Below are 24,883 nucleotides of genomic sequence, written 5' to 3'. Positions count from 1 at the left end.
ATTTTTCCTTCTATCACCTACAAATGTAATTCGTAATTGATATCCATAGTAATTCTACTTGAATTACAGAAAACACCAATTCGAAACGATTTCGATGCATTTCTATTCGATCCTTACCATCTCTATTCGATTTGAAGTTACAGAATAGGGCTGAATGTCGTGTAATTATGGCTATTCTCGAAAAAAAATTGTTGAGAAAACGAAAAAGCAGAAGTTTCGATTGTATCAAGGCAAGTTAATTTGGTCGAATAAAGATGATTAGTTTAAGCACAGAGAATATTGGAAATTAACAGTAAAACTTTGGCGTACAACTTTGCTTCCGTCGTTTTTTCTGAAATTAGAGGCTTTATTGTGAAAAACTGGTTATACATTGACGTCCATCGCTGGCCACTTCTCCCATCTTTCGGGAAGCGTACGAATCCCGCGTTGAAAAAACTGGTCATCTTTTGAAGCGATCCACGAATCGATCCAATTTTTTTACTTCTTCAGACCGTGTGCCATTGATCGAAACAAGTGATATTCCGAGGGAGCAACGTCTGGAGAATATTATGTCTTGACCACTTTCGCAACATGGGGTCGAGCATTGTCTTGCTGTAAAATAACTTCATTAGGTCTCTCGTTGTATTGCGGCTGTTTGTCTTTCAATGCTTGGCTCAAACGCATTAATTGCGTTTGATAACGATCGCCTGTGATTGTTTCAGTTGGTTTTAACAACATATAATACACAACGCCGAGCTGGTCCCACCAAATTCTGAGCATGACCTTGGAACAGTGAATATTTGGTTTGGCCGTTGACGTGGAAGCATTGGCCGAAATATCCCGATGATTTTCTGCTCTTGGGATTATCACAATGAACATATTTTTCGTCTCCAGTCACAATGTGATGCAGAAATCCCTTCTGTCTTTGCTTTGCAAGCAGCTATTCTTAAGCAAACAAAGGCCGTTCAACATATCTCGGCTTCAACTCGTACGGCACCCAATTTCTTTGTTTCTGAATCATTCCCAAGACTTTTAGGCGTTTTGAAATGGCTTGTTGCCTCACTCCCAATGATCTTGCCAATTATTGTTGCGTTTGACAGGAGTCTTGATCGAGCAATGCCTCCAATTCTGCATTTTCAAAAACATTCTCACTTCCACACTGCTCATCGACGTCAAAATCACCGTTTTTGAATCGTTGAAAGAACTCTATGCACGTTCTTTCAATAATAGCGGCCTCACTATAAGTATTTGAGAGCATTCGATGAGCCTCAGCCGCAAATTTCTACATATTGAAGCAGAAAATTAACATCCCGCATATGAGGAGAATTTGGCTAGTAACCTGACATGTTTAATCGAGAATAACTTGAGGATGCAGACACAAATCGACTAATATTTCGATGGCGTTATGTTCACAAATACCTAAGCTTATTATATAACATCTAGGATCTATTTATTTCGACTACCACTTGCCGTTACAGTCATTTATTGCAAAACGGTGGAAGCAAAGTTGTACACCTAATAAAATTATTAAAATTTCAATTACTGTCAGAAGAAATTGTTGATCAACAGTTGGAACTTCAACATGTTGAATCAATAAGGATGTGAAAACAAAACAGTACTGTTGTCACCAGAGGTGCAATTGACGCACAAATGAAACAGTGCTCATCGATGCTTTCCTGATTTTTTCTTCATCCTACCAACATTTCTATAACATCAGGTTATATAAGGGGCTAATCATTAAAGGTGATACATCCAGCATCCGCGTCTTTTTCATCGACCTGAAATCCAAAATGATATACACACGCAATTATCATTCGTAAAACCCCATGACGACGTCGTCATCATCAATTCCTGCAGAATTGCGAAATGCACTTTCTTCGACTCCTTCGTCCTGACCGATCACGAACGTCAATGAGGATACCGCATGTTACGAAAGTACCGTGAGGTGGTCAACAGGTAAAAAGACGGTCGTTCAGATAGTTTTCGTTCTCGGTGAGGTTCTTTTGGGCGTTTAGTGAACGTTAGTTGACACTTCCTCATTGGTGGGCTCATTTCTTCGCATAGCCTGCTTGCTCGCTCACTGTATCTTCGATTTGCCTGAATATTCAGCAGGATCAAAGTGTGTCGGTTTTCCTTCTGTGAATGGTGTGCTTTCGACGTCTCTGATTCGGACTTGGGATTATCTGATCGGCGAATGTCGTGAAAACTTTAGGCTTTTTAGGTTTTTTGAAAATGATATGAAGTTTGTGTGCTGATTTACGAAAAGGAAATTCAACAATTCAAAGTGAGTACCTACTTTTTTAATTTTAAATGAATTTATGAGCGCCGGTTTCTTAACAGAGCGTTTTATTTGTATTTTTCGAATTTTGAGTATGAAATGGTGTCAAACGATACATATTGATTACGATTTCGTGGTCAAATTCAATTCTGTGCGTCCGGCTAGTTCGTAAACTCTTGAACGGAAAAACCTAGGAACTATATTTTGAAAAATCAGGGTAGGTCCGGTTCTCGAATGCCGCGGTTTTACTAACAAGCTATGGTTTATACATCCATGAATGTTTCTTATTCTTACATAAAAATAAAAATGAATTTTCAGTGAATAACACAAATATACAATACACAAAATGATCTGAAAAAAGTCCATCATACATGTGTATAAAAATATTCGATAGATTACTCAGAAATTAAAAAAAAATAAATAGCTATGAAAATTCAAGCACAAGACCAACAAATTTTAAATAATCTTAGAGCAATATTAACTATGTGAATATTTATGTTTTATGATTTTTTTTGTTATGCGACACTATTTCAGAGCAGATCTGAAATAAACATTCTATTGCGTTGATAGGCAAAATCCCTCTATCACTTCCGAAAATACGGCCGTTGGAAATTTTGTTTTGCAGATAATTTCAAGATAATTTCGATTTAGTATGGATTCGATGCATTTAGATTTAGCATAACAGTTTTAAGCTTTGTGCAAATTTTCTTGTGGACTGCGTCATTAAAATCATAATTAATTCAAGCAGAATATGTAAAAAACAATTCATGATGAAGTACTATGAAGATAGATATAGTTTTCCTGTGCTGATATTTTAGGATATTAATCTATTTTCGAGCTGTTATCGTTTAATTTCTTTGTATACCTAAGTCTAGAAAGCACAATTGCTTTTTTATACCATAGGTATTGATCATTCAAACTCTAGAATCCATGAATTTAAAAAGTAAGAATAATTAGGCAACTATAGACATACATTAACTAATTAAAAGTCATCAATGGTGGCTTAATATTAAATAGAAGCTGCTAGTTTTGGAAATATCAAGTGTTAAAACAAAATTCCGCATTTGGAACGAATAGTGACCTAACGCATTAACATTTATAGTTTTTTCTATGAAAACTTTTATCACAAAGAATCTTGAGTGATACGAATACAAGCTCTTAAATATATTTTTGATTTCCACAATATTTGTTATTTCAATCTAAAGTAATCCAAAGATTGAAAAATAAATGGCGCTGAACCTGAAGGGGCCTTAGACTTACTTATATAGTCTAAGGAAGGGGCGAAGGGATACAGTAACAAAGCCTACACCGAATACGACTGGTTCTTTTAACTACCGCAATATCTAGCTTCTGTGAGGTCTCACAGGAACAAGGAGAGTCGATATGATAGACATTATTCAGGGCTCAACCAGTAAAAACAATTTTTTGCTTAAAAATCTCATTCCTCAACATAGCACCTTCAAGGGTGATACATGAAGGTACTCCAACCCTCCTCTAACCATTCAATATCTGTCGTTGCTTTCGAAATAGGCTTCAATCTCGACTTGATCTCTTCTTCATTAGAGCCAAATTTTTCCCCATAAAAAACAGCATTTTAATAATAATAATAATGTTTATTGACTACATCCTACATTATGTTAGGTTAGCCAAAAGGAATAGAGTTCGGCCAAAGCCGATCTTCCATTCTTCCTTATATACAAAAAATAGCACATCAATAATCTAAGTGACAAATTGTAATTAACAAAATACAAAAATAACCTATTTCTATAATCAAAATAATAAGTATATATTTCTCGATCTTGTAGATATTAAGCCTACATCTACATCTCCTACATTATGTTAGGTTAGCCAAAAGGAATAGAGTTCGGCCAAAGCCGATCTTCCACTCTTCCTTATATAAAAAATAGCACATCAATAATCTAAGTGACAAATTGTATTCAACAAAATAAAAAATAACCTATTTCTATAATCAAAATAATAAGTATATATTCCTCGATCTTGTAGATAAGCCTGCAAAAAAACAAAAAACTTCCAAAGAAAAATCAAAATAAATCACTATTTTTTATTTTTTTTTACATCGTGTCCAATAATGAGTAGCATAATAATAAAACTTATATATTGAAAAAACTTTGTAATAACTAATGCACTTCCTGCTTTAATTGTTGGAACGAAAATTGTTCGATTAAAAAAGCCGGTTGATTTAAAACGTGACTTTTTCGACCCATTTAGCGCCCAACCGGTAAAACTGAATTTGTTAATCCTATTCGGATAGTACGGCAATTGGCACAGATTTCATGGTATTCTGTTATGTCCTAGATCGACAAAAATCGGCAACGCTTCTATGGTAACTTGGTCAGTTCTGTTTTGATGCTATACGAGTTTTCAGGGAATAATATTCCAAGCATCACACTTGATTAGGAACGAAAAATTCACTCAGAAAATCATATTGATAATAATTTCTATTTCGATACAATTTTCGCATCTCCCATTATCATAAAAGACAAAATTTTGGCAGCAAAATTTCCGATTGGTATAAAATTTTGTTGGCAATTTCTTCCCTATAATTTTTAGTGAGAAATTTCCCATAGCGTTGTTCATTTCATGTGCGCCGGCAAAACCAATCAAATTGGTTTTTAACGATAAAATTTTTTGACACTTCTCAAAATCAAAACAGCTTAGGTAATAAACATTTGTGAAATAGTCAATTGAGGATTGCACCATTAACGTATTTGTCGTTCATTCATTCGAAAAAGGGGTCACCAAAAAAGGAATAAACAAGTAAAAATTTTCTCGAAAAAATTCAGAATGAAATTACAAAATTGGTGCCTCTTAATACTTAGGTACCTACTACGAAAACAAGAACGTCTATGTGGAATCAGTTTTCGGAATATCTTCTGAAGATAAACTACTCATTAGATCGAGCAAAAACTCCAGAAAAGCTTGTAGAAATATTAGAATTGACTATGCTTTTAGTATAAAGAATAAAAACGGCGAAGAATATAAAGAATCTAATATAAAACCTTTATTGAATGATGATCCCAGAATTTCTTTTGAAGAATATGATTGATCTTTCTGTAATTAGGCTTAATTTTCAAGTCAGCTCGTTCCGATAGGGATTCAAAGCTCCAAAGGTTGCAAACTTTACCAGAAAAAAAATAATATCAAATTGGAAAACATCTGCGAAAAATATAGTGACAACCACGAAAAAGTTCAAACTAATAAATCATTCCCATAGAACATCTGCCATTTCAGCATTTACCATAAAAGTAAGAAACTAATGAACAATATTTGATTCTAATTACGAGGCATCTGAGTGCACACTTCTTAAAACCATATCTACAACTGGATGCAGATCATCATTTGAAACTTGTACAAAATCTTATAGAGGACAATCATATAACAGCTGCCAATAAAAATTCTCAGAAAATAGAATCGCTGGCAGACGCCGCTGTCTATACATATTCACGGCATTTTAAATTAGGTTGATTCCATTGGTTTGACACGCTAGGTAGGTATGTGTCAAATTGCACCAATGCATCCAGATCTGCGTGAAATGGTTTTTTGCATCTGTTTAAAAAATAAGGGAGCCAACTTCCAAGTTGGCCAAGTAACATCCGAAAGAACATATTATAAGAAAATAGTTGACAAAAAGGTGCTCAACAGTAATTCAATTAATTTTAGTAATATGAGAGTTTTCTGATGATGGTTGCTAACATCAAAAACGAATATTCAAATAAATTAACTGGTTGAAAAAAAATTAGGGTAATCATAAATTTCTCTCTGAAATAAATACCAAGTAAGTAGGTACTCAGTCATCGAACTCAATTATACCAATCATAATTTAAGATCAACTTTTCCTTTCTTCGTTGGACATTTAATAAAATCATCATTATAAATAAAAATATAGGTATCCTGCATTAATGAAATTCCGACTGCAATTTCACTGAATCTTAAATATTTTAATGAGGTTACTAATTGATGGAATATTAGGTCCTTATTCAATGTTTAGTAGATTTTCAACTGCACTTTTTGACTTATAATATCCTCATCATTTCTATATATAATTACATTGCTCCAAAAGAGTAATTGGTCACTTTCAGATTTTAGAACCAATGTCATTAACGACTTGGAAATTAAACCAAATCAATTTTGAAAACTATTGGTATTTCATCAAAACATACGAGAATGAGGAGATATACTTATTTGTTCTCTATATATTCTCTTTCTGTTATATTATTCACACCTTTACACACCAATCGTAAATTCAATGGAATTCGTGAAATTATCAAGGACATATAGTCGAAAATGTGCGAATTGGTCATAGAAAATGTCATACCTTCCTCTTCACAATGAAATAAACATCCTTTGATTTCTCTCAAAATATACTCGTTTTTTTAACATTAAAATGAAACCTCTTATTGAAAAATCCTTAACTTCAATAACTCGCTTTCGGGATCTCGTTTTTTATTTGCCACTGTACCAGTTGCTTGAAATTTCTGTATTTTTTGTTAACAAGCATTTCTCGTGATGCCCTTCACTGAATAAGTGAGCAGTCTTGTTATCATTCTCGTAATTTTTCGAAAAAAGGCTCACAATTTCAACTCTTACATCAATTCTGTGGGTACACCATATGGTGTCGAAAACTCTTGTTGGAAAGAAGGAAATATTATTTTTCGGCAACCGTCCGGAAAGTGCTCACTTCCCGGACGCCTTTTCTCTGAGAAAGTAGCATTTCCCGGCCTAGTCCGGAAAGTACGTACTGCCCGGACTAGGCCGGAAAAGAATCATAGAATCCATAGCAACCGAGATAACGGCTGACAGTTCATATGAAATTAGTTTTAAAAAATTAGCATGTTTTTTGATCGCAATCGCAATGAAATATGGAAAGCAGCAGCGATATTGTTATTTTACATGGTTCACGAAAAAATATTGTACGCAACACGCCCAAAATTGTTTTTTTTGGACTCACAGACTTCCAGGACTCGCTTACGCTCGTCCTGGAATTTTGTCTATTCGTCCAAAAAAACCCTATTTTCCGGACTTGTTACGTAAATGACTATTTTCTTAGTGTTTTCTACCCGAAAGAGCTCTGTTTTCTTTTCAATGTGATACAATGTATATTAGTAGTTACTCGTGAGAAATGGTAATTTGCCTTTATTATCTTAACAGTTGAGTAGGTATCTTTTTTATGATTGTGATAATTCGCTCCTTAATGGTTTGTTCTTCAAATTGTAGAATGAATTTAATTTATTCAGAGAATTTCAAATTTATGAATCTCTACCACATCAATCTTCACACTAACTACACAAACACAGTTTTCTAAATTTTTGCATAATTCCAACAAGCCAAAAAATCACAGGAATTCCATTCGATGCATAAAACATGCGGATTACCATAATCCAACAAGTAAATTCGGTGTCATTTTCAACCAAACCACTGAATTCGTAATCCCGAGAAAGTTTAGATTATTTCTGAACTCAATTGAACCCATCAGATCCTTTAATGAAGAAAAACCGTGTATACCTACTTGTCATTTGGGTGTCTTATGATAATGACGGTTGACCTACAAATTTAGTCATCCGAAGAGAGTACTGGATTCATCAATTTCAATTTCACGAGAACACGAAAAGAACGATCATTGTTAAACACGACTTCCTCGTTTCGACATTCCATACGAGAGCAAGATCAAGAACGAGCTGTAAGCTCGAGTTGAAGTGGGTCAAGATTCCAAGGTCAGGCGATCAGGTTCATTATCACAAAGACGGGCGATCAAACAGTGCTCTTTCTGATCATATTATTATAGGTATGCGTGGTAAGATCATATGAATGCATACCAAGAGAATCCGTTATGTATGACACCTACAATTCGTAATACTTTTGTCTTAACGAAAATCCAATATTTGGGTCACTTTCCTTAAAGGATTATTTGTTGAGGTACCTACCTATTCATTTTTCTCGACTCTTTCTTCTTTATGAGAATCGTTGTGGTATATTTTGGTGAGTCAATCTTCATTGGGAGTCTGGGCCAGTATATCGAGGTGAAGGCCATTTTCGGTTAGCTGTATTGCCTGAGGTTATTCGGAGGAAGTTCAGGTGTATTTGAGATATAGTTTTCAATGAATCTCATTTCGTAAATAAACATTTTGACTTCCGAAAACTGTTTGTTAATTCAATTAGGGATTTTCGAGGATTCTGAATCGAGGCAACACGTAGTATTCGCAGAATAAAAATTTGAAGAAAAATCAGACTTTCATGGCAATCACGTCATGTTCAGCCATTCTAATGTTCAACCTGATTCGGGTTTCCGTTTTGTTGCATTTAGATTTGAAAACAATCCTGGACAGGCGTGGTCCAGGAAGAAGAAGAAAATCGTGGTTGAAGAATTTGAGGCAGTGGTACGGGAAATCTACAGTACAACTTTTTCGAGCAGCTGTCAATAAAGCAATAGTTGTCAACATGATAGCCAACATGATGACCATCGTTAAAGGGGCATGGTACCAGAAGAAGAAGATGTGAAATAACGATTTGAAGCTTCATGCAAAATTATGTGGTGATCGTATTACCAGAATCATAAAAAATTAAAGAAGAATACAAAAAAATACCTTATCTTTCTGTTAACACAAAAACGACACTGTTGAGAATTAGAGTCTTGATATGAAATAATATTACTAAGCTTCATGCGAAATTTCAAGCTGACAACATCTTCAGAACCACAGAAAGTTTAAGAAGAATACTTGAAAAGAAATAGCGAATATTTTTGAACCAACAGACCCCACCTCGTTGAGATGCTGTGTGTATTGCCTCCTGAAACAAAGATAGAGTTAAGCTCATCGAAAATGAATTGAAAAAATACCAAAGGCTTACTAATATTAACTACAAATTTCTCCTTATTTCTTTTCAATTCATCGTTGATAGGTAAACAACTAAAATGTTGTACCTACATAGACAAACAGTTATACTAATTTGTGCAAGCTATGAGCTTCTGAATAGAATTAGGTATTGAATGAAATTGGACGCAAACAAAGATAAACAGAATATAAAAACTAAAATAGGTAGTCTTCAAAATCGATTAGTGTAGCCAATTGATCAGAAACTCTCATTATATCTTGATGTATCGTAGCAACTCTTAACTGTACTATATTCTATGTATAATTGCTACTGATCTTCGAGGATGTTGAAGACCATATGCATAATAACACAGTTCATTCAAGAATGCTCGAGTATTATTATAAAGATTCATTAAATATCATCTTCGATACTTAACAACGTTGCATAAAATACTGTTAGATTCCGTTATCACAAATACCTACCTATTTAATGGATTGAATACTAGGTTGAAATGGTATTTGAAGTTGGATCAGTAGAATATTAATCGTTATTTGGGATAATTAGGTGTCGATACGGTAGTTGAAACGGTTCACTGTTCATAAATTTTCGATCCTTGAAAATAATCTAATATTTATGCATTAATTTTTTTTTTTGGCGAAATATAGCTATGTCGGGAATGTAGCAGGAATTGGTCGCATGAGATACATACATAGCACCTATTGTTTTATTAAGAGTAAAAGTGAGAATTTTTGTGGCCATACTGAATGGTTGAAAGTGAAGCCAGCAATTTCAGTTAAGCTGCAAAAAATGTTTTCTCCATATAAAATATTCTATTGTTGCCCCAAAAGATGTTCAAATGTTCAATTTTGTTTTCGTCGATTTCTTTCCGGTAATTTCGATGTCAAAGGTGTACCACGCACTGGAAGGCCAATTGTCGAAAATCCCGATAAAATAATGGATATTGTCGAGTCCGACCGTCACATAAGCGTTGCTTCGATTACCCAAGAACTGAAGATTGCACAAAAAACCGTTTGGAACCATTTGCATAAGGTTGGTCTGAAGAAGCTCGATGTATGGTACCACACGAGCAAAAAACCTCATGGACCGAATTCCATCAGAATGGACCCATTTTTGAAGCGGTTGGTGACTGGTGATGAAAAGTGGATTACTCACGACAACGTCAAGCGAAAACGGTCGTGGTCGAAAGGCGGTGAGCCGGTGGAAACGGTGGCCAAGCTAGGATTGACAGCCAGGAAGGTTTTCCTGTGTATTTGGTGGGATTGGCAGAGAATGATCTACTATGGTGCTTCCCTACGGCACAACTGTTAACTCGGAATTGTACTGTCAACAATTAGACTTTCTAAAGGAAGCAATCGCCCAGAAGCGGCTAGCTTTGGCCAATAGGAGAAGAATTGTGTTCCATCAAAATAACACCAGGCCACACACATAGACAGTGACTCACCAGAAGCTCCGGGAGCTTGGTTGCGAGGTTCTTATGCATCCACCTTACAGTCCGGACCTGGCAGCAAGTGATTACCATTTGTTTCTGACAATGGTGAACAATTCTGCTGGTGAAAAATCCGCTTCAACAGAGGCTTGTGAAAATCTACTGTCTTAATTTTTTGCCAATGGGGAGGAGGACTACTATGAGAGAGGCATACCTTCAAAATGACAAGAAGTTATCGAACAAAACGGCGCATATTTGACCTTAATCGGATCATTCTAACTAGGGTAATTAAAGCATTGTTTTTCATGCAGAAATAATGGATTTATTTTTACTATACCTCATATGATTAATTACAGTTACTTTCTTGACATAATGTATAAACTAACTAGTTGATGAACTTAAGCTATTGGTAACTGGAAATTTTTTTGCACCAAAACTGTAATTCCGCTAGATGTTACTACCCGAAAATTTTGAAGGAATTATCCTTGGCATACCCATTCTACTGAAGGAACCATCTGTTTGGTAGTCATGACCCCTATTAAAACTTAAACTGTCGATAGAATCCCAGCAAAAAGTTAATTTGTGTTCCTGCAGACTTCTGAAGTTCAGTTCAGTTCCTATGAGAATTAAAAAAATGTAATACTGCCTATAGAAAGAAGGAAATCTCAGAACTATTTCTACTGAAGGTTGAAATTGAATGCAACACTATTTGGAGTATTCCATACGGTATATTCGTATACATATACATAAGTCTGGCTCTGTAGTTGGAAGATAAACTCGTAGGTAGCTCTACCTTTCAAGAAGACTATAACGGTGAGCACAGGCTAGTCAACATTACGGCAGGTCCGGATCAGTGAAGTACATCTGTACACCTGTAAATTTGGGATGAACTAGTCACTATCATATTTTGACCAAATATCTGTGATTTTCTATATTTTTCCGAAAATATCCGGTGTTTAGGTTTAGATTTCACTGAAGAGATGAAGGAGGCAGACGTCTGACCACTAAATTCAAATTGTAAGGGATATTTAGTGAATCGGAGGTGGAAAAATCCGAGAATAACACTGATTTGACTCCAGAGGCTTTTGAGCGTTCGCTCATTTATGAGTCTATTAGGCATTTTATATATCCGATATGATTTATTATGATGATGTCATTGTTGTCGGTTATTTGATCTAGGGTGGTGATGATACGATTCTTCTGAAATTCAGCATGAAAAATCGAGAGATAATTTGACCTATAGAAACTAAATTTCATCCAAGTTGGATCTGTTGTTACAGAAATATGTATTAGATATTCTATTTTTCAATATTTTAGTTGAATTTTCAATGCTTTTGTTGGATTGCGATCAACATGAAATTATGAAATATCTACATACAGAACCTAAACTTCGTTGGTTTCGAGATCGAATAAATGTTGTGTCATTTTTTCAAGAGTCTGCTTCAGGTGACAGGATCTACATAACATATTAAAGATCGAATTTATTATTTTTAGATATATTTACAATGTAAAATTTTAAGTCGAATTTGTGGTTTTGAAAATATCAGAAGAACAAAATTTTGAATGGCCATATTCTCGTAACCACTAGTCGGATTATGTTAATTGACTAACATTCGATATCCGAAGCTACTTTCGATTTTTCCGATCTAGAGTTATCGTGTTTACGGCCACCCAGACTTTTTTGGATTTCACCTTGAAATCGTCATCAGTGGGTCAAAGCTTATCGTTGTTGCCTCAAAGTTCTAAAATTACAGACATCTTTACGGAATTATAGAGTGATTTGTTTGGGAAGAGACAACTCAAAAAATGGAATATTTTGTACCAATAGAAAAATGTGCTGGATATATTTTTTTTTCAATTATGAATAATATTTAGGTCGTTGAGTTCGTATTTATTTTCTTATGAAATTCAATGAATTGAATCTTTTATTATTATTATTAAATAAGTTATCCGGTTGGCGAAGAATCATTTTCTAATTCTTACATCAGTAAAGGATAATAATAGGCTAATTAATTTTCAGAATGGAGCTGAAATACATAATCTTGACCATTATTAAAATACTGATATCAGTTCCGAGCAATTTCCATGTGAATGCAGCAGCACTAATGGGAGGATATATGGATAACAGTAATAACACTCGGGACCTTCTCAACATCTCAATCGATAGTGATGGCACATTCCAACAGGAAGATTCTTCGGTGGGTAACTTGTGTAATATTTGATCGATTTAAAAAAAATTACTATTGAGAGGGATCACCTACGCGTGGCTGCTCAGTTCGAGACAAAATTAGAGTTTGACTGAGTGAACCACGTGCTGGTGATCCCTCTCAAGGGATGATACATGTAACGCAAAAAAATCTGACATCACTTAAGATCGATATGATTTTTCCACTTTTATGAATGTTTCTACATCAATCAAATCAAATACCTATTTGTTAGTGAAAACTCTGGTTCACTCAGACTATAACTATTAATTAACTCTTTCTATAATTTCTATAATCATTAATTAACTATTTCTTTCAGATGTACCGTTCTCAAAATGAGAATTACTCCGGCTCTTCAACAGAAACAACTGGCTCTGAAGAAATTCCAGATCCATCTCCTCTAGTTATACCAGGATATAATTTACCAGAAAATATCTTCAACAAGGGAAAACCATTCTACATGGAGAAGGACCCAGTGACTGGAAATATAGACTTTACCAATAAAACCTTATCTCCGGTAGAAGAAGACTTTTACGATTATGAAGAAGAAGAGCAACAGCCTGATAATATTTATAGCAAAGCAAACATAGATCGGAAAGATGGTAGTATAGGTAGTCACAGGCCCAGCGATATCAATCAACTCTCACCGAATTTTCACGACTTTCTTAACCTTCCAATCAAATATAATCCTGATAAATACGTTTATCCTTTGATATCGAGCAGTTATGCCAACACGAAAGTACAAGGAAATGTGAACAAGCATCATAACCATAAGACTCACATAAGTAAATATCCAACGTACAAACCATCTAATTCTTATGGATCTAACTCTTACAACATTTTCGAACATAAGGAAACAACAACAACGACAGCAAGTACACCTTCAACTACAGTCTATGTCAAGTCAACACAAAAACCTATCAGTTATCCTAGTTTCAGTGAAGATTTTTCTGATGACTATTATGGTAGTTCAGAGAAAATAAAGGATGAATATGATTATCAAAATAAGGATAATGTGGAAAGTACTTCAAAAATTGCTGTTTCCTTCCTTACAACTACTACACCACCCCCACCAACAACAACTAGAAAAGTAATTAGTTTGTTTGATCAGTTATTTGGTGAATATGATGAAACCGTTTCCACTACAGAAAGAACTAAACTACCATCACTTTTCATGAATTTACCATCAAATAAAAACAGAGATAGCGAACCATCCAGAAATGAGGCAAGCTCAACAACACAAACCAACATGAAAACTCCCAATGTTGCAACAGGTTCAAACATGGAAATGGATAATCTCTATGAAGAATACGATGATTACTTTTACAATAATCCAAAGAGTTCAGAAGTTCCCTCATCAAGTACTCGTTTGCCTACATCACCTTCAACATCAACGTCCACTACTACTACTACAACAACTACTACCACCACCACTACCACCACGCCACCTTCAACAACTACAACCACAAGAAAACCAATAAAACCTTCTACAATTTATAATTCCCATAGTTATATGGATTCTTTTTCGCCAATGATTCCTTCAACTACGAAGAAAGTAGAACCGTTCAGTGAATCCATTCTTTCTTCGAAAGTTACATCACTACCTCTTGGTGATAATCACGTAACAACTCCTAAAATATCCTCCTGGTCATCTAATCAACAAGTACCACAATCCAATAATTATCATCCTGTTATTATTGCAACTCAGAATTTGAGGGATCAGCTTAATAACGAAAGAGTTGTTCCCAAACCTTTTTCAGTACACACTCAATACGCCCCCAGCTCTAGTAGCATACACATTGCACCAGATCAGGATACAGTATCCTTTGTGGTTGGTCACCATCAAAAAACAGATGGAAGTTCTTTTTCAACCATCAATTCACAAAATGACTTCGATTCAAATTATTACCAACCTGTGTATGGAGAAGGATCATACGAAAAAGATGATATAATATATAACAACTCCCCGGACTCTGTTATATTCCAACAACCATCAATGAAACCTCACCATGAAGTCAGTGGAAGTGTTGTTACAATTCAAACGCAAACTAACTCAGAAGCTTCATTATCTATTGGAGTTCCAGTTGAAGACGTTAAGAAGATTCCTGGAAAAGTGATGGACGCGAAACTGGAGCTGGATAATGAAGACTCAGGATTAGCTTCAATAGGTTCAAAAATTGTTTTTCCCAATGAGAAAGAAGTGTCGTTTGTCAGTCTTCAACCGCCATTATCTACAGTAAATCCTCCGGTAGCTACGTCGAATAGGGAGATTCTCAAGTTGGCATCCAAACCAATGTTTCATCAGCTTCCCAGTGATTTAACACCTCCCAAAGAGAAAGAAGGTAAGCATCCAAGTCGCATAGAAGTTCCAAGACCACCATGGGATCCCAGACCAGGACATTTCTTCAGTGGCAAGTTGGAATATTCTAGGCCACCTCGTCCATTTCCAGATGTCGCCTTCAAGAGAATAGACACGTTGCCGAATATCCTTCCACAATTTCGACCTAATATGAATACACATGGCCCAGGAGGTATGCATCATCCACATGGAATACATCGCGGACCTTCTAATTTCTACGATAACAGGTTACATAGAGAACCTTTGCTAGAAAGACCCTCAAATCGCCCATTAGAATTCTACGAAAACCTTCAACCACCTCCTTTACCCCCAAAAGGTCTACACCATTACAGAAAACTTCCGCCATTACCACAAGTATCTCAACATTTGGAACAAAGAACGCCAGTGGCTCAGGATAGAAAAGGTGAAGAATATGTTAGGAAACAGCCACCAGTATCGAAGATAATTTTAGAACCGCCAAAAGTAATTGGGCACTTGAAGAAGGAAGATGGTGCTGTGGAAACTTTACAGATGTTGCAAGCTAAACAAACTGAGAAGAGTGAATTGTATCAGGAACCAGTTAATAGTTTATTCCATGAAACGAATAAGACGGAAAAGCCAGTATACGTTGTGTATCCTGTGAATACTCCACCAATTAAATTGGATGTAATAGATACTAATAAGAGGGAGAGTGTGGTGATAGGAACAAGAGCAGAACTTCCCTTACCACCATCGGAAATCAACAAAGAGTTCATACAAGATGAAGATCCCATTATAGGAGTAATCGACAGAAATGATGCTCCGATTCTGAAACCACAGTCGAGACCAGCCGTTTTTCCTATGAAGTCCGATTTTCCTTACCCTCTTGAAAGACCGGATATTTCCGTTCTACATCCTGTACCAGATGCAACAAACAATAGAATTGGCTCAGAAGATATATCGCGCCCAGAAAATGAGGGAACCTTTATTTCTAACAATCAGTGGAATACCTTAGATGGTGGCCTTGAGTCAAGGATCGTAACAGGACATAAGATCCACAATAATATTTTCGCAGAAAAACCTATAGCTGTTGCGTATACGCCTACTGAACCTTCTGAACCAAGTGTGCAAAACGAATTTTTCGTTCCTTCATCGGAATCTCCCAATATTCACTATGTCTCCGCTAAAAAAGAAGTCGGTCAAAATTATCAGAGCGAATCTAATCCATCCTTATCCAACCATAGAACTGAAGATAACGCAAGCGATAATATGAATGTTAGAACGGAACAAGATTTCCAAGCACCGTTTCAAGCTAGTGTTAAAGTTGACTCACCGTCACAAGGATGGTCGGTGATAAGAAGAAGTGACACAAAATACAAAAGCACTGAAGACGTTGAGACGACAACTGTGGCGCAAGCTACTACTAGTGAGTTTGATATTGAAAATTTCAAACCACAACTCGAAGGTGGATTTCGACCGATATATACATTTAGGAGTGAAGATGCGAACACCAAAGTAGAAGAAAGACAAGAATAAGAGAATAAATTTTTCGATTCACCTGATTTTTGTGTAGTAACTTATTTTCAACATGATATTGGAGTTGAAAAAAATGTATAAGACTGATAATTGAAGAAGTCGCATCTATATTGATAATGCCTAATAATTTTCGTAGCGAAAAAGATAATGGTTATCTGATTGAATGTTAGGTTATTAATGGAATAAGTTACCTCATCTGTTTCTTGTTTTTTTTGAACAGCTCTCTCATACAAATTCATAATGCATTAAAGGGAAGAAATGTAATATTATGTAACTTGGTTAATAGGTGATTTCTTGGTTAACTTCTTTTATTAGACTTTAAGTGCTGTTAAGTTTATATTTTCAGAATATTTCTGAAGAATTGGGTATATTCAGTGAGAATGTTAATCTTTTGATGATTCTTACTGAAAATGGGTAATGAAAATTTAGGACAGGATAAATGGGATTTTATAATAAGCAATGAAAATCGTTGTCTGTAATACAAGTTGGTTTAACCTCTGTTACGAATTATATGAAAAGTACGTATAGATATAATTTTACTGGAATCCTATTTATTTAATTTATTATTTATTTATTTATTATTGCCGATGTACATAGTTGATCTAATCTTATTGAAATTAAATTGTGAATATATCCTAGGCTTTGTACCATTAGGATTTTGAGACAAAAATAAAGTTAGATTATTTATTGTGTTTATTATTTCATTTCATTATTTTTGAAAAAACATTTGGAAAAAATCCATTCTCTTAATTTTTAGAATGCGCGATGCATTGCTCTGTAGGGATAATACAAAATAATACATGATACAAAAAAACTCATTTCACAGCAAAATTTTTCTGAAATATAACGCCTGTAGTGACAAGTGATAAAGCGTAGATACAATTTTTTTTTAATTGACCAATTACTTGTATAGGGTGCCCCAAATTGGTTGTCTAGTGAAGGGAAAATCGCAACCTTATATGTTCAACTGTTTTCAAGCTATAAGAGAAAGATGGAAAGTGGCAGAAATGAATAGTTCTCATTCTTCTCTATTACTAGTGCTATAAACACGAAAGAAAAAAAAATTCACCTCTGGTAGATTCGGAAGCAATATTATATGATGTCTCACATCTTTCACATCAGTTTAGAAACACCCGGTAAATATTTATATTAAAAATTCTGTTCAAGACTAATGATGACGATGACCCAATCTGTGGGCTTATCAAATCAAGAGGAAGTTCCGTAGTTGGCGAAATAATGGTCAGTTTTAGCTTTGTGATTAAGTATGTGGTTCAGTTTAGGAAGATCTGAGGGATTTCCCACACAATACCCTGCAAATGCTAGTGCCGTACACTTTGACACCCTTGAAGTGGGTATTATAGTTGCATTTGTGATATTGATGATATGTTTTGCTATTTCTATACCATCAACAAATAGAAAAACGGTAAGTTATATTAATTTGCTCAACCCAAAAAATTATCGATATAGGTAATTGTATACCAAGGAACATGTGGAAACGATTCAACCAAATGAAATTTCGATGAAAAGAAAATGAAATATGATAATAACAAAACAAAATTAAGTTAAAATATGCGAATAGCGAATAAACTAAATAATATAAATGAATAAAATTCGAAATAGAAATGAATGGTAGAAGTAAATAATCAAGAATTATCTAATAGGATAGAAATAATGCTTTTCTTTATAACACTTCACTCGATAAGTACAACGCCTAATCACTAAAAAACATTCCTCTTGAAAATTCGACTTTATTCCTCAACATATGATATAAAAAAAGAGATACGATAGGTATTAGGTAATACCTTTTCTGAGGAATAGAAAAAGGCTTCAGTCTCAGCAATTACTTCTTCATTAGAGCCAAATTTCTTTTCCTGGAGCTTTTTTTTTGAGGTCTGTAAAAGGAGGTCGTTTTTTCTTTATTTCAATTTCAATCGATCCAATAACGTAATGTAGTTGAATGTTTCACCTTTGTCAAGATAGATCAATGAACTATGCATGTCTCAAATTATGGATGCCATAACCTTGCCAGCTAATGCATTTGACTCAACGCTGTAGTGATGAATGTTCAATTTGATAACTCCAAATCTTCAACTCTACAACTGATACAATTTCGATGCAACCAGAAATTCATTCAATCATTCAACAATAAAATACTTACAAATATACGTTCGTTGAATTTAGAATAATTTCAATGGAATATATATTCAAGATTCAAAAATTTTGGCTTTTGCCCTTTATTCGTATTAAAAAATATGATGACAAACATTAAATGAAGATGATCACCAAATGTAGAAATTCTAAATTAGGCCGTGTGAATTTATGAGGAGATGAAGATGAGGACAATTTCCTAGAAATTTGCTAGAGCAAAATATGATGACCAACATGAAATGAAGATGATCACCAAATTCAGAAATTCTAAATTAGGCCGTGTGAATTTATAAGGAGATGAAGATGAGGACAATTTCCCAGAAATTTTTTGGACAGAATATGCTTGAACTCACTTTTTAGTTTGCTAATATTCAATGATGCAATAATTGAATTTATGGATTTTTTCAGAACATTCATGCATATGCGAGAATATTTTTACAGTTGCTGATTGGATTACTCGTCTTATGTAAGTGTTATGATTTTGATTATCTCACTGATTCTAATATATCGATAATTCCAAAAATAACTTTATAAGTCAACTGAGTAGTTATTTTTCTCATTATAAATAGAAAATAAACAAAACTTGTAAAAAACCTTGTCAAAATTAAAAGTTTCAGAGCAAAATGAAAAATCAGATTAGCTTCTGACCTTCGGTTCTGAATGTAACCGACAGCGTGAACTTAGCTATCAGCTGCAATGAATATGAAATTAAGAATGCTGGCTATTAAACTTAAGTGAACTCTAGAAAAGGAATCCTTAAAGTGTATTTTTCAGTGGGAAACTTTGGGCAAGATTGGGAGACAGCTGTTGTCCAGGTCAAAACTCCTTATAAAGCTGGAATAGCTGCAGAAATCGAAGCTTCTATTGGAATTCATATTGGACTACGAAGTGTGAATGTTACTTTGAAGAGCAATTCGTCCAATCCAGAATTGAAAAATGAAATAATTGATTATAATGAGAGATTTACATGGACTTGGGACCAAGGAAATTTTGGCTTTGGACCATTCGGTAATTTTTCTGCATTACTTATTCATTGATTTTAGTTTGTACAGTTAGGAATGAACTAGTTTTCAGTTGGTCAAATAATCACCAGCTTTTTCCTAATCCGTTCTTCGAAAGATATTCAGTTACTCACAGGATTATCCGAAAAACTTGATCATTTTCTCTATTCTAAAGCTACAGAACTGAATATTTGGATAACTCCTTTTATTGATGAACTTTTATGAGCTAGCAAATAAGACGCTTATACTCGGAGCGCTAGAGCTAGAGCAGGCCGCAACTGCGACCATCCCCAACCCGTCATTGAAAGAGAACACTCCTTTATTCGATATCATATCAAGTAGATGTTTTGTTTTTTTGCACTGTTTCATTGGTCCATGAGTATTCTCTGGAATAACGTTGAATATCCTATTTTTCCGAATGTATTTTCTAAATCTCTATATAAAGGGTGTTTTTTTAGAGCTATAGAACTTTAAATTGCATTAAAACAACGATGGACTATTCGATTGACATGAATTTTATTTATCCGCAAGATAAACTTGTGGCATTACATTTTAAATATGATTTCTGGCATATGACCGCCACGACTGGCTCGGATGTAGTCCGATCTGGACTTCCAATTTTCGATGACTTTTTCCGAAATTTGTGGCCGTATATCGGCAATAAGACGGCGAATGTTGTCTTCCAAATGGTCAAGGGTTTGTGGCTTATCCGCATAGACCAATGACTTTACATAGCCCCACAGAAAATAGTCTAGAGGTGTTAAATCACAAGATCTTGGAGGCCAATTCACAGGTCAAAACGTGAAATTAGGCGGTCACCAAACGTGTCTTTCAATAAATCGATTGTGGCACGAGCTGTGTGACATGTTGCGCCGTCTTGTTGGAACCACAGCTCCTGGAAATCATGGTTGTTCAATCCAGTAATGAAAAAGTTAGTAATCATGGCTCTTTATCGATCACCATTGACTGTAACGTTCTGGCCATCATCGTTTTTGAAGAATGATTCCACCAGCCCATAAAGCGCACCAAAGAGTCAGTTTTTCTGGATGTGCGCTTCATCGCTAAACAAAATAAAATGGACGTAGTGCGCGATACGTATTCCGCACAGAACCATTATTTTCGAAAAATTGCACCATTTGCAAGCGTTGTTCAGGCGTAAGTCTATTAATGATGAATTGCCAAACCAAACTGAGAATGAATCACTTGACAGCTGTTAAATCGGTCGACATCTTGAACAGTAATACCAACTTAAAGTTATTTACCTCGAAAAAAAACATCCTCTACAATCGGACATATTTAGGACACTCGAGAATTGATTATACTCCCTCTATCTATGTTTATTACCCTGAGAAATATTTAGAAGACCGGACTATAGAATACAAAATTTGTGTAGTAATTTTAATAATTTTGTAGCTGGTAGACTACAACAGGAATTCCGAGCAGCCCAACTTCGAGGAGTGCCAACCCCTATATTATGGGTAGTGGATTATTTCGTCATAGACGGTGAAGGTTTTCGATATGGAAGATTCTACAGAACCTCCGGTTGGTATTGCCACATTCTTATGTGGACCGCATTTGCAACATGGCTATTGGCACTCATTTTATTCAGGTCTGTCATTGTTTATGGTGGATATTGTTTGGGAATGACTGGACTTCTGCAGTTGGCTGCCAATTTATTGTGGGTAGTAGTGAAAAATCCAAGCCCTCTTGTGATACCTTTCGATGGTGTGATTTTGACAACCGCATATGGAGTCTCATTTTGGATCACATTTGTCAATGGTAATTATTTTGATCATATACAGAACTATTATATTTGTTTTATTCAAAAATTATATCATATTAAAATAACCAACCAGGTATCCGTACTAAAATATCCGCTTGTAATATAGATTATGCCTCAACTTCTTCTGAGAAAATTGTGTCATCTAAACAACAACAATAATTACGAAAATTATATTTGAAATGATATATTCCTAGTTATTTCTTGACCTAACGTAGATATCATTAAATCTATTGGATACTTATATCTCATTGTTTTGTTTTCCAGGTCTTCTTTCTGTTATTAGTGCGATCAGTATTATAATAATGGATCAAAAATATGATGATCTACTATATACCTTTTTCGATGTGGATCCTCTGACAAGTTTTGATGAAATATCTTACTTGAGTAAGTAAATAGCAATAATTACAATTCTCTGTTACACATTCCAGAAAATTAGGAAAGCAATATACTCAATTCAGCCTTCTAAACAAAAATCTGAATCAGTGAAATTCCATAAAAACATTGATCATTTCACATTCAAATTTGTCTAATTCGCATGAAATCCATCTCTTTATTCAACTGTACAACATCCTATCTAATCAAGAACTTCTTAAAAACGTTGACTATTTCAGCTCCAGAAGAAGAATCAGTTTTGAGGCATAAGGAAGTCCGACAAGATATACCTTTAATACCTATGCGTCAATCTGTTGAGGAAGAAGAAGAAGATCAAAATGTAGAATATATACCTGTTTATAAGAAAAGAGGCACTGTGCGATACAGACATCATGTGGCTTTACCACCTCCTGTACCGAGAGAGAAAAAACCTAGGCATTTGATGAATCAAGTAGTTTGAATTACTTCATTTTTCTTTGTAGGTATCTGTAATTATTCTTGAGATAAACATTAAAAGAGTCTGCTTCAACAATTATTTTTCAAACCTCTTCGTATTATTTGTAATTATAAAGAGTGTTTTTTTAGAGCTATAGAACTTTAAATTGCAATAAAACAACGATGGATTATTCGATTGACATGAATTTTATTTATCCGCAAGATAATCTTGTGGCATTACATTTTAAATATGATTTCTGGCATATGAACGCCACGGCTGGCTCGGATGTAGTCCAATCTGGACGTCCAATTTTCGATGACTTTTTCCAACATTTGTGGCCGTATATCGGCAATAACACGGCGAATGTTGTCTTCCAAATGGTCAAGGGTTTGTGGCTTATCCGCATAGACCAATGACTTTACATAGCCCCACAGAAAGTAGTCTAACGGTCTTAAATCACAAGATCTTGGAGGCCAATTCACAGGTCCAAAACGTGAAATTAGGTGGTCACCAAACGTGTCTTTCAATAAATCGATTGTGGCACGAGCAGTGTGACATGATGCGCCGTCTTGTTGGAACCACAGTTCCTAGACATCATGGTTGTTCAATTCAGGAATGAAAAAGTGAGTAATCATGGCTCTATACCGATCACCATTGACTGTAACGTTCTGGCCATCATCGTTTTTGAAGAAGTAAGGACCAATGATTCCACCAGCCCATAACGCGCACCAAACAGTCAGTTTTTCTGGATGTAACGGTGTTTCGACATACACTTGAGGATTAGCTTCACTCCAAATGCGGCAGTTCTGTTTAGTTCTGTTTGTTGACGTAGCCATTCAACCAGAAGTGCGCTTCATCGCTAAACGCGATACCTATTCCGCACAGAATCATTTTTTTCGAAATAAAATTGCACTAATTGCAAGCGTTGTTCAGGCGTGAGTCTATTCATGATGAATTGCCAAACCAAACTGAGAATAAATCCTTTGACAGCTGTTAAATCGGTCACCATCTTGAACAGTAATGCCAACTTAAAGTTATATACCTCGAAAAAAAAACACCCTATAGTATAGGACTACCATTTCACTTAAGAAGTTCCGGCCTAACCGGTAAAAACATATTTTACTTCATTCGTCAACATAGTTCACACACCAACGCACTTCTAATGTTCAATACCTTTTCTGTAAAAATATTCTTTTTGCTTTCGAAATAGGCTACAACCTTGGCAATAACTTTTTTCCTTAGAGCATTTCTATGAGCTTTGCAATAAGCCTGTTATCCACGAGCAGGTCCTTGAAATGCATCAAAATGATCCGAATTTTCATAAAAAATCTTCTCCAGTGACAAAGATCATTTTCACCTCGAAACTACGTTAATAAGCTGAATTGTCGCATTTGGGGCTCGGAAAATCAAAGAATGATTGCTGAAAAGCCTTTGCATCCTCAACGCGTCACTGTTTGATGCGGTTTTTGAGCTAGTGGTGTGACTGGACTTCCCCTATTCGATAATGACGTTGATGCAACTGCTATGATTGATAATTTTTTTATGGTCGTAATTGAAAGATATTGTGGACGACGAAACAATCGCAATACGCTCTATTAGTGTGACGTCACACAGCGCCATTTTTGGTTCTCCTGTCAGTGTTCAGAATCCAAACAAATAAATTGTCATTCAATTAGTACGGTGCCGTTGAAGGAATTGGCTTATTTTCATAAATAAGAGTATTTTAGGAATGATTTCAGTATTAATTGATAGAAAGAAGGAACGAGGTTAAAACCAGTAAGTTTGAATCCTGTATCATTCCCCAGATTTTGTAAAAAGCCGTGTTTATTAGTTGAACTTTAAGTTCGAACTTACTGGCATTAATCTCGTTCCTTCTGTCTATCAATTAATAGTAAAATCGTTCCTTAAATAATCTTATTTATCAAAATAAGCCAATTTCTTCAACGACAACGTACTAATTTGAATGACAATTTGTTTGTTTGGATTCCGAACACTGACAGGAGAACTAAAGTGGCGGTGTGTGACGTCATCACTAATAGAGCGTATATTGCAAGAAAAGTTTTCTGGTCATGTTACTTCTCGAAGAGGTGATCACAATTGGCCACCAAGATTTTGTGACTTTTTTCTTTGGGACCACGTGAAAGATGAGGTCTATGTAAATGATTCATGCACAAGACCTTAAAAATGGAATTCGTAAAGTTATCGACGACATACAGCCGCAAATGTGTGAATTGGTCATTGAAAATTTCATGAAAAGGAAATGGTGCTGCAACTATGACAGTGGCAGCCATTTAGCTGATGACGTTTTCCATCTTCAACAACATACCTTCCACTTTACAAAGAACTAAACATCCATTGATTTATCTTAAAATATTTTTTTTTTATATCAAAACGAAACCCTTCACGAATTTCATTACTAGATACTATTCCTTGAAAATATTTCAGCTATTTATTGACTCCAATTGATAGACAAATTCTTCAACAATGTAAATAATAACATGTTTAATGTTTAGAGTATTGTTTCACTCAAATTTAATTTCCTTCAATCTTTATC

At 35.0% G+C, this 24,883-nt stretch overlaps 2 protein-coding genes across 2 annotated transcripts; both read left to right on the top strand.

The window, feature by feature from the left end:
- The first annotated feature begins 1,897 nt into the window (after positions 1-1,897).
- On the top strand, positions 1,898-17,212 carry LOC123673470. Its single transcript, XM_045607966.1, has 3 exons — positions 1,898-2,263; positions 12,553-12,730; positions 13,056-17,212. The coding sequence occupies exons 2-3, from the start codon at positions 12,554-12,556 to the stop codon at positions 16,587-16,589; spliced, it is 3,711 nt and encodes a 1,236-aa protein (XP_045463922.1). The 5' UTR covers positions 1,898-2,263; position 12,553; the 3' UTR covers positions 16,590-17,212.
- Positions 17,213-17,826: 614 nt separating this feature from the next.
- LOC123672214 (dual oxidase maturation factor 1-like) lies at positions 17,827-22,414 on the top strand. The gene is made up of 6 exons (XM_045606229.1): positions 17,827-18,012; positions 19,146-19,203; positions 19,512-19,745; positions 21,152-21,517; positions 21,786-21,905; positions 22,133-22,414. Exons 1-6 carry the CDS (start codon positions 17,854-17,856, stop codon positions 22,351-22,353), a joined length of 1,158 nt encoding a protein of 385 aa, XP_045462185.1. The 5' UTR covers positions 17,827-17,853; the 3' UTR covers positions 22,354-22,414.
- The last annotated feature ends 2,469 nt before the right edge of the window (positions 22,415-24,883 follow it).

This window comes from Harmonia axyridis, chromosome 2 (genome assembly GCF_914767665.1).
Source record: "Harmonia axyridis chromosome 2, icHarAxyr1.1, whole genome shotgun sequence".
In the NCBI taxonomy this organism is placed as follows: domain Eukaryota; kingdom Metazoa; phylum Arthropoda; class Insecta; order Coleoptera; family Coccinellidae; genus Harmonia; species Harmonia axyridis.
The sequence above is the reverse complement of the archived record's forward strand: the minus strand, read 5'-3'. Positions and strand labels throughout refer to the sequence as shown.

Excerpts from the sequence above, each read along its gene's own strand:
- LOC123673470 (XM_045607966.1), top strand. The coding sequence starts at position 12,554 with ATGGAGCTGAAATACATAATCTTGACCATTATTAAAATACTGATATCA. Across the intron at positions 12,731-13,055 it reads TCCAACAGGAAGATTCTTCG|ATGTACCGTTCTCAAAATGA; the intron begins GTGGGTAACTTG and ends TATTTCTTTCAG.
- LOC123672214 (XM_045606229.1), top strand. The coding sequence starts at position 17,854 with ATGTGGTTCAGTTTAGGAAGATCTGAGGGATTTCCCACACAATACCCT. Across the intron at positions 18,013-19,145 it reads CATCAACAAATAGAAAAACG|AACATTCATGCATATGCGAG; the intron begins GTAAGTTATATT and ends GGATTTTTTCAG. Across the intron at positions 19,746-21,151 it reads TTTTGGCTTTGGACCATTCG|CTGGTAGACTACAACAGGAA; the intron begins GTAATTTTTCTG and ends ATAATTTTGTAG.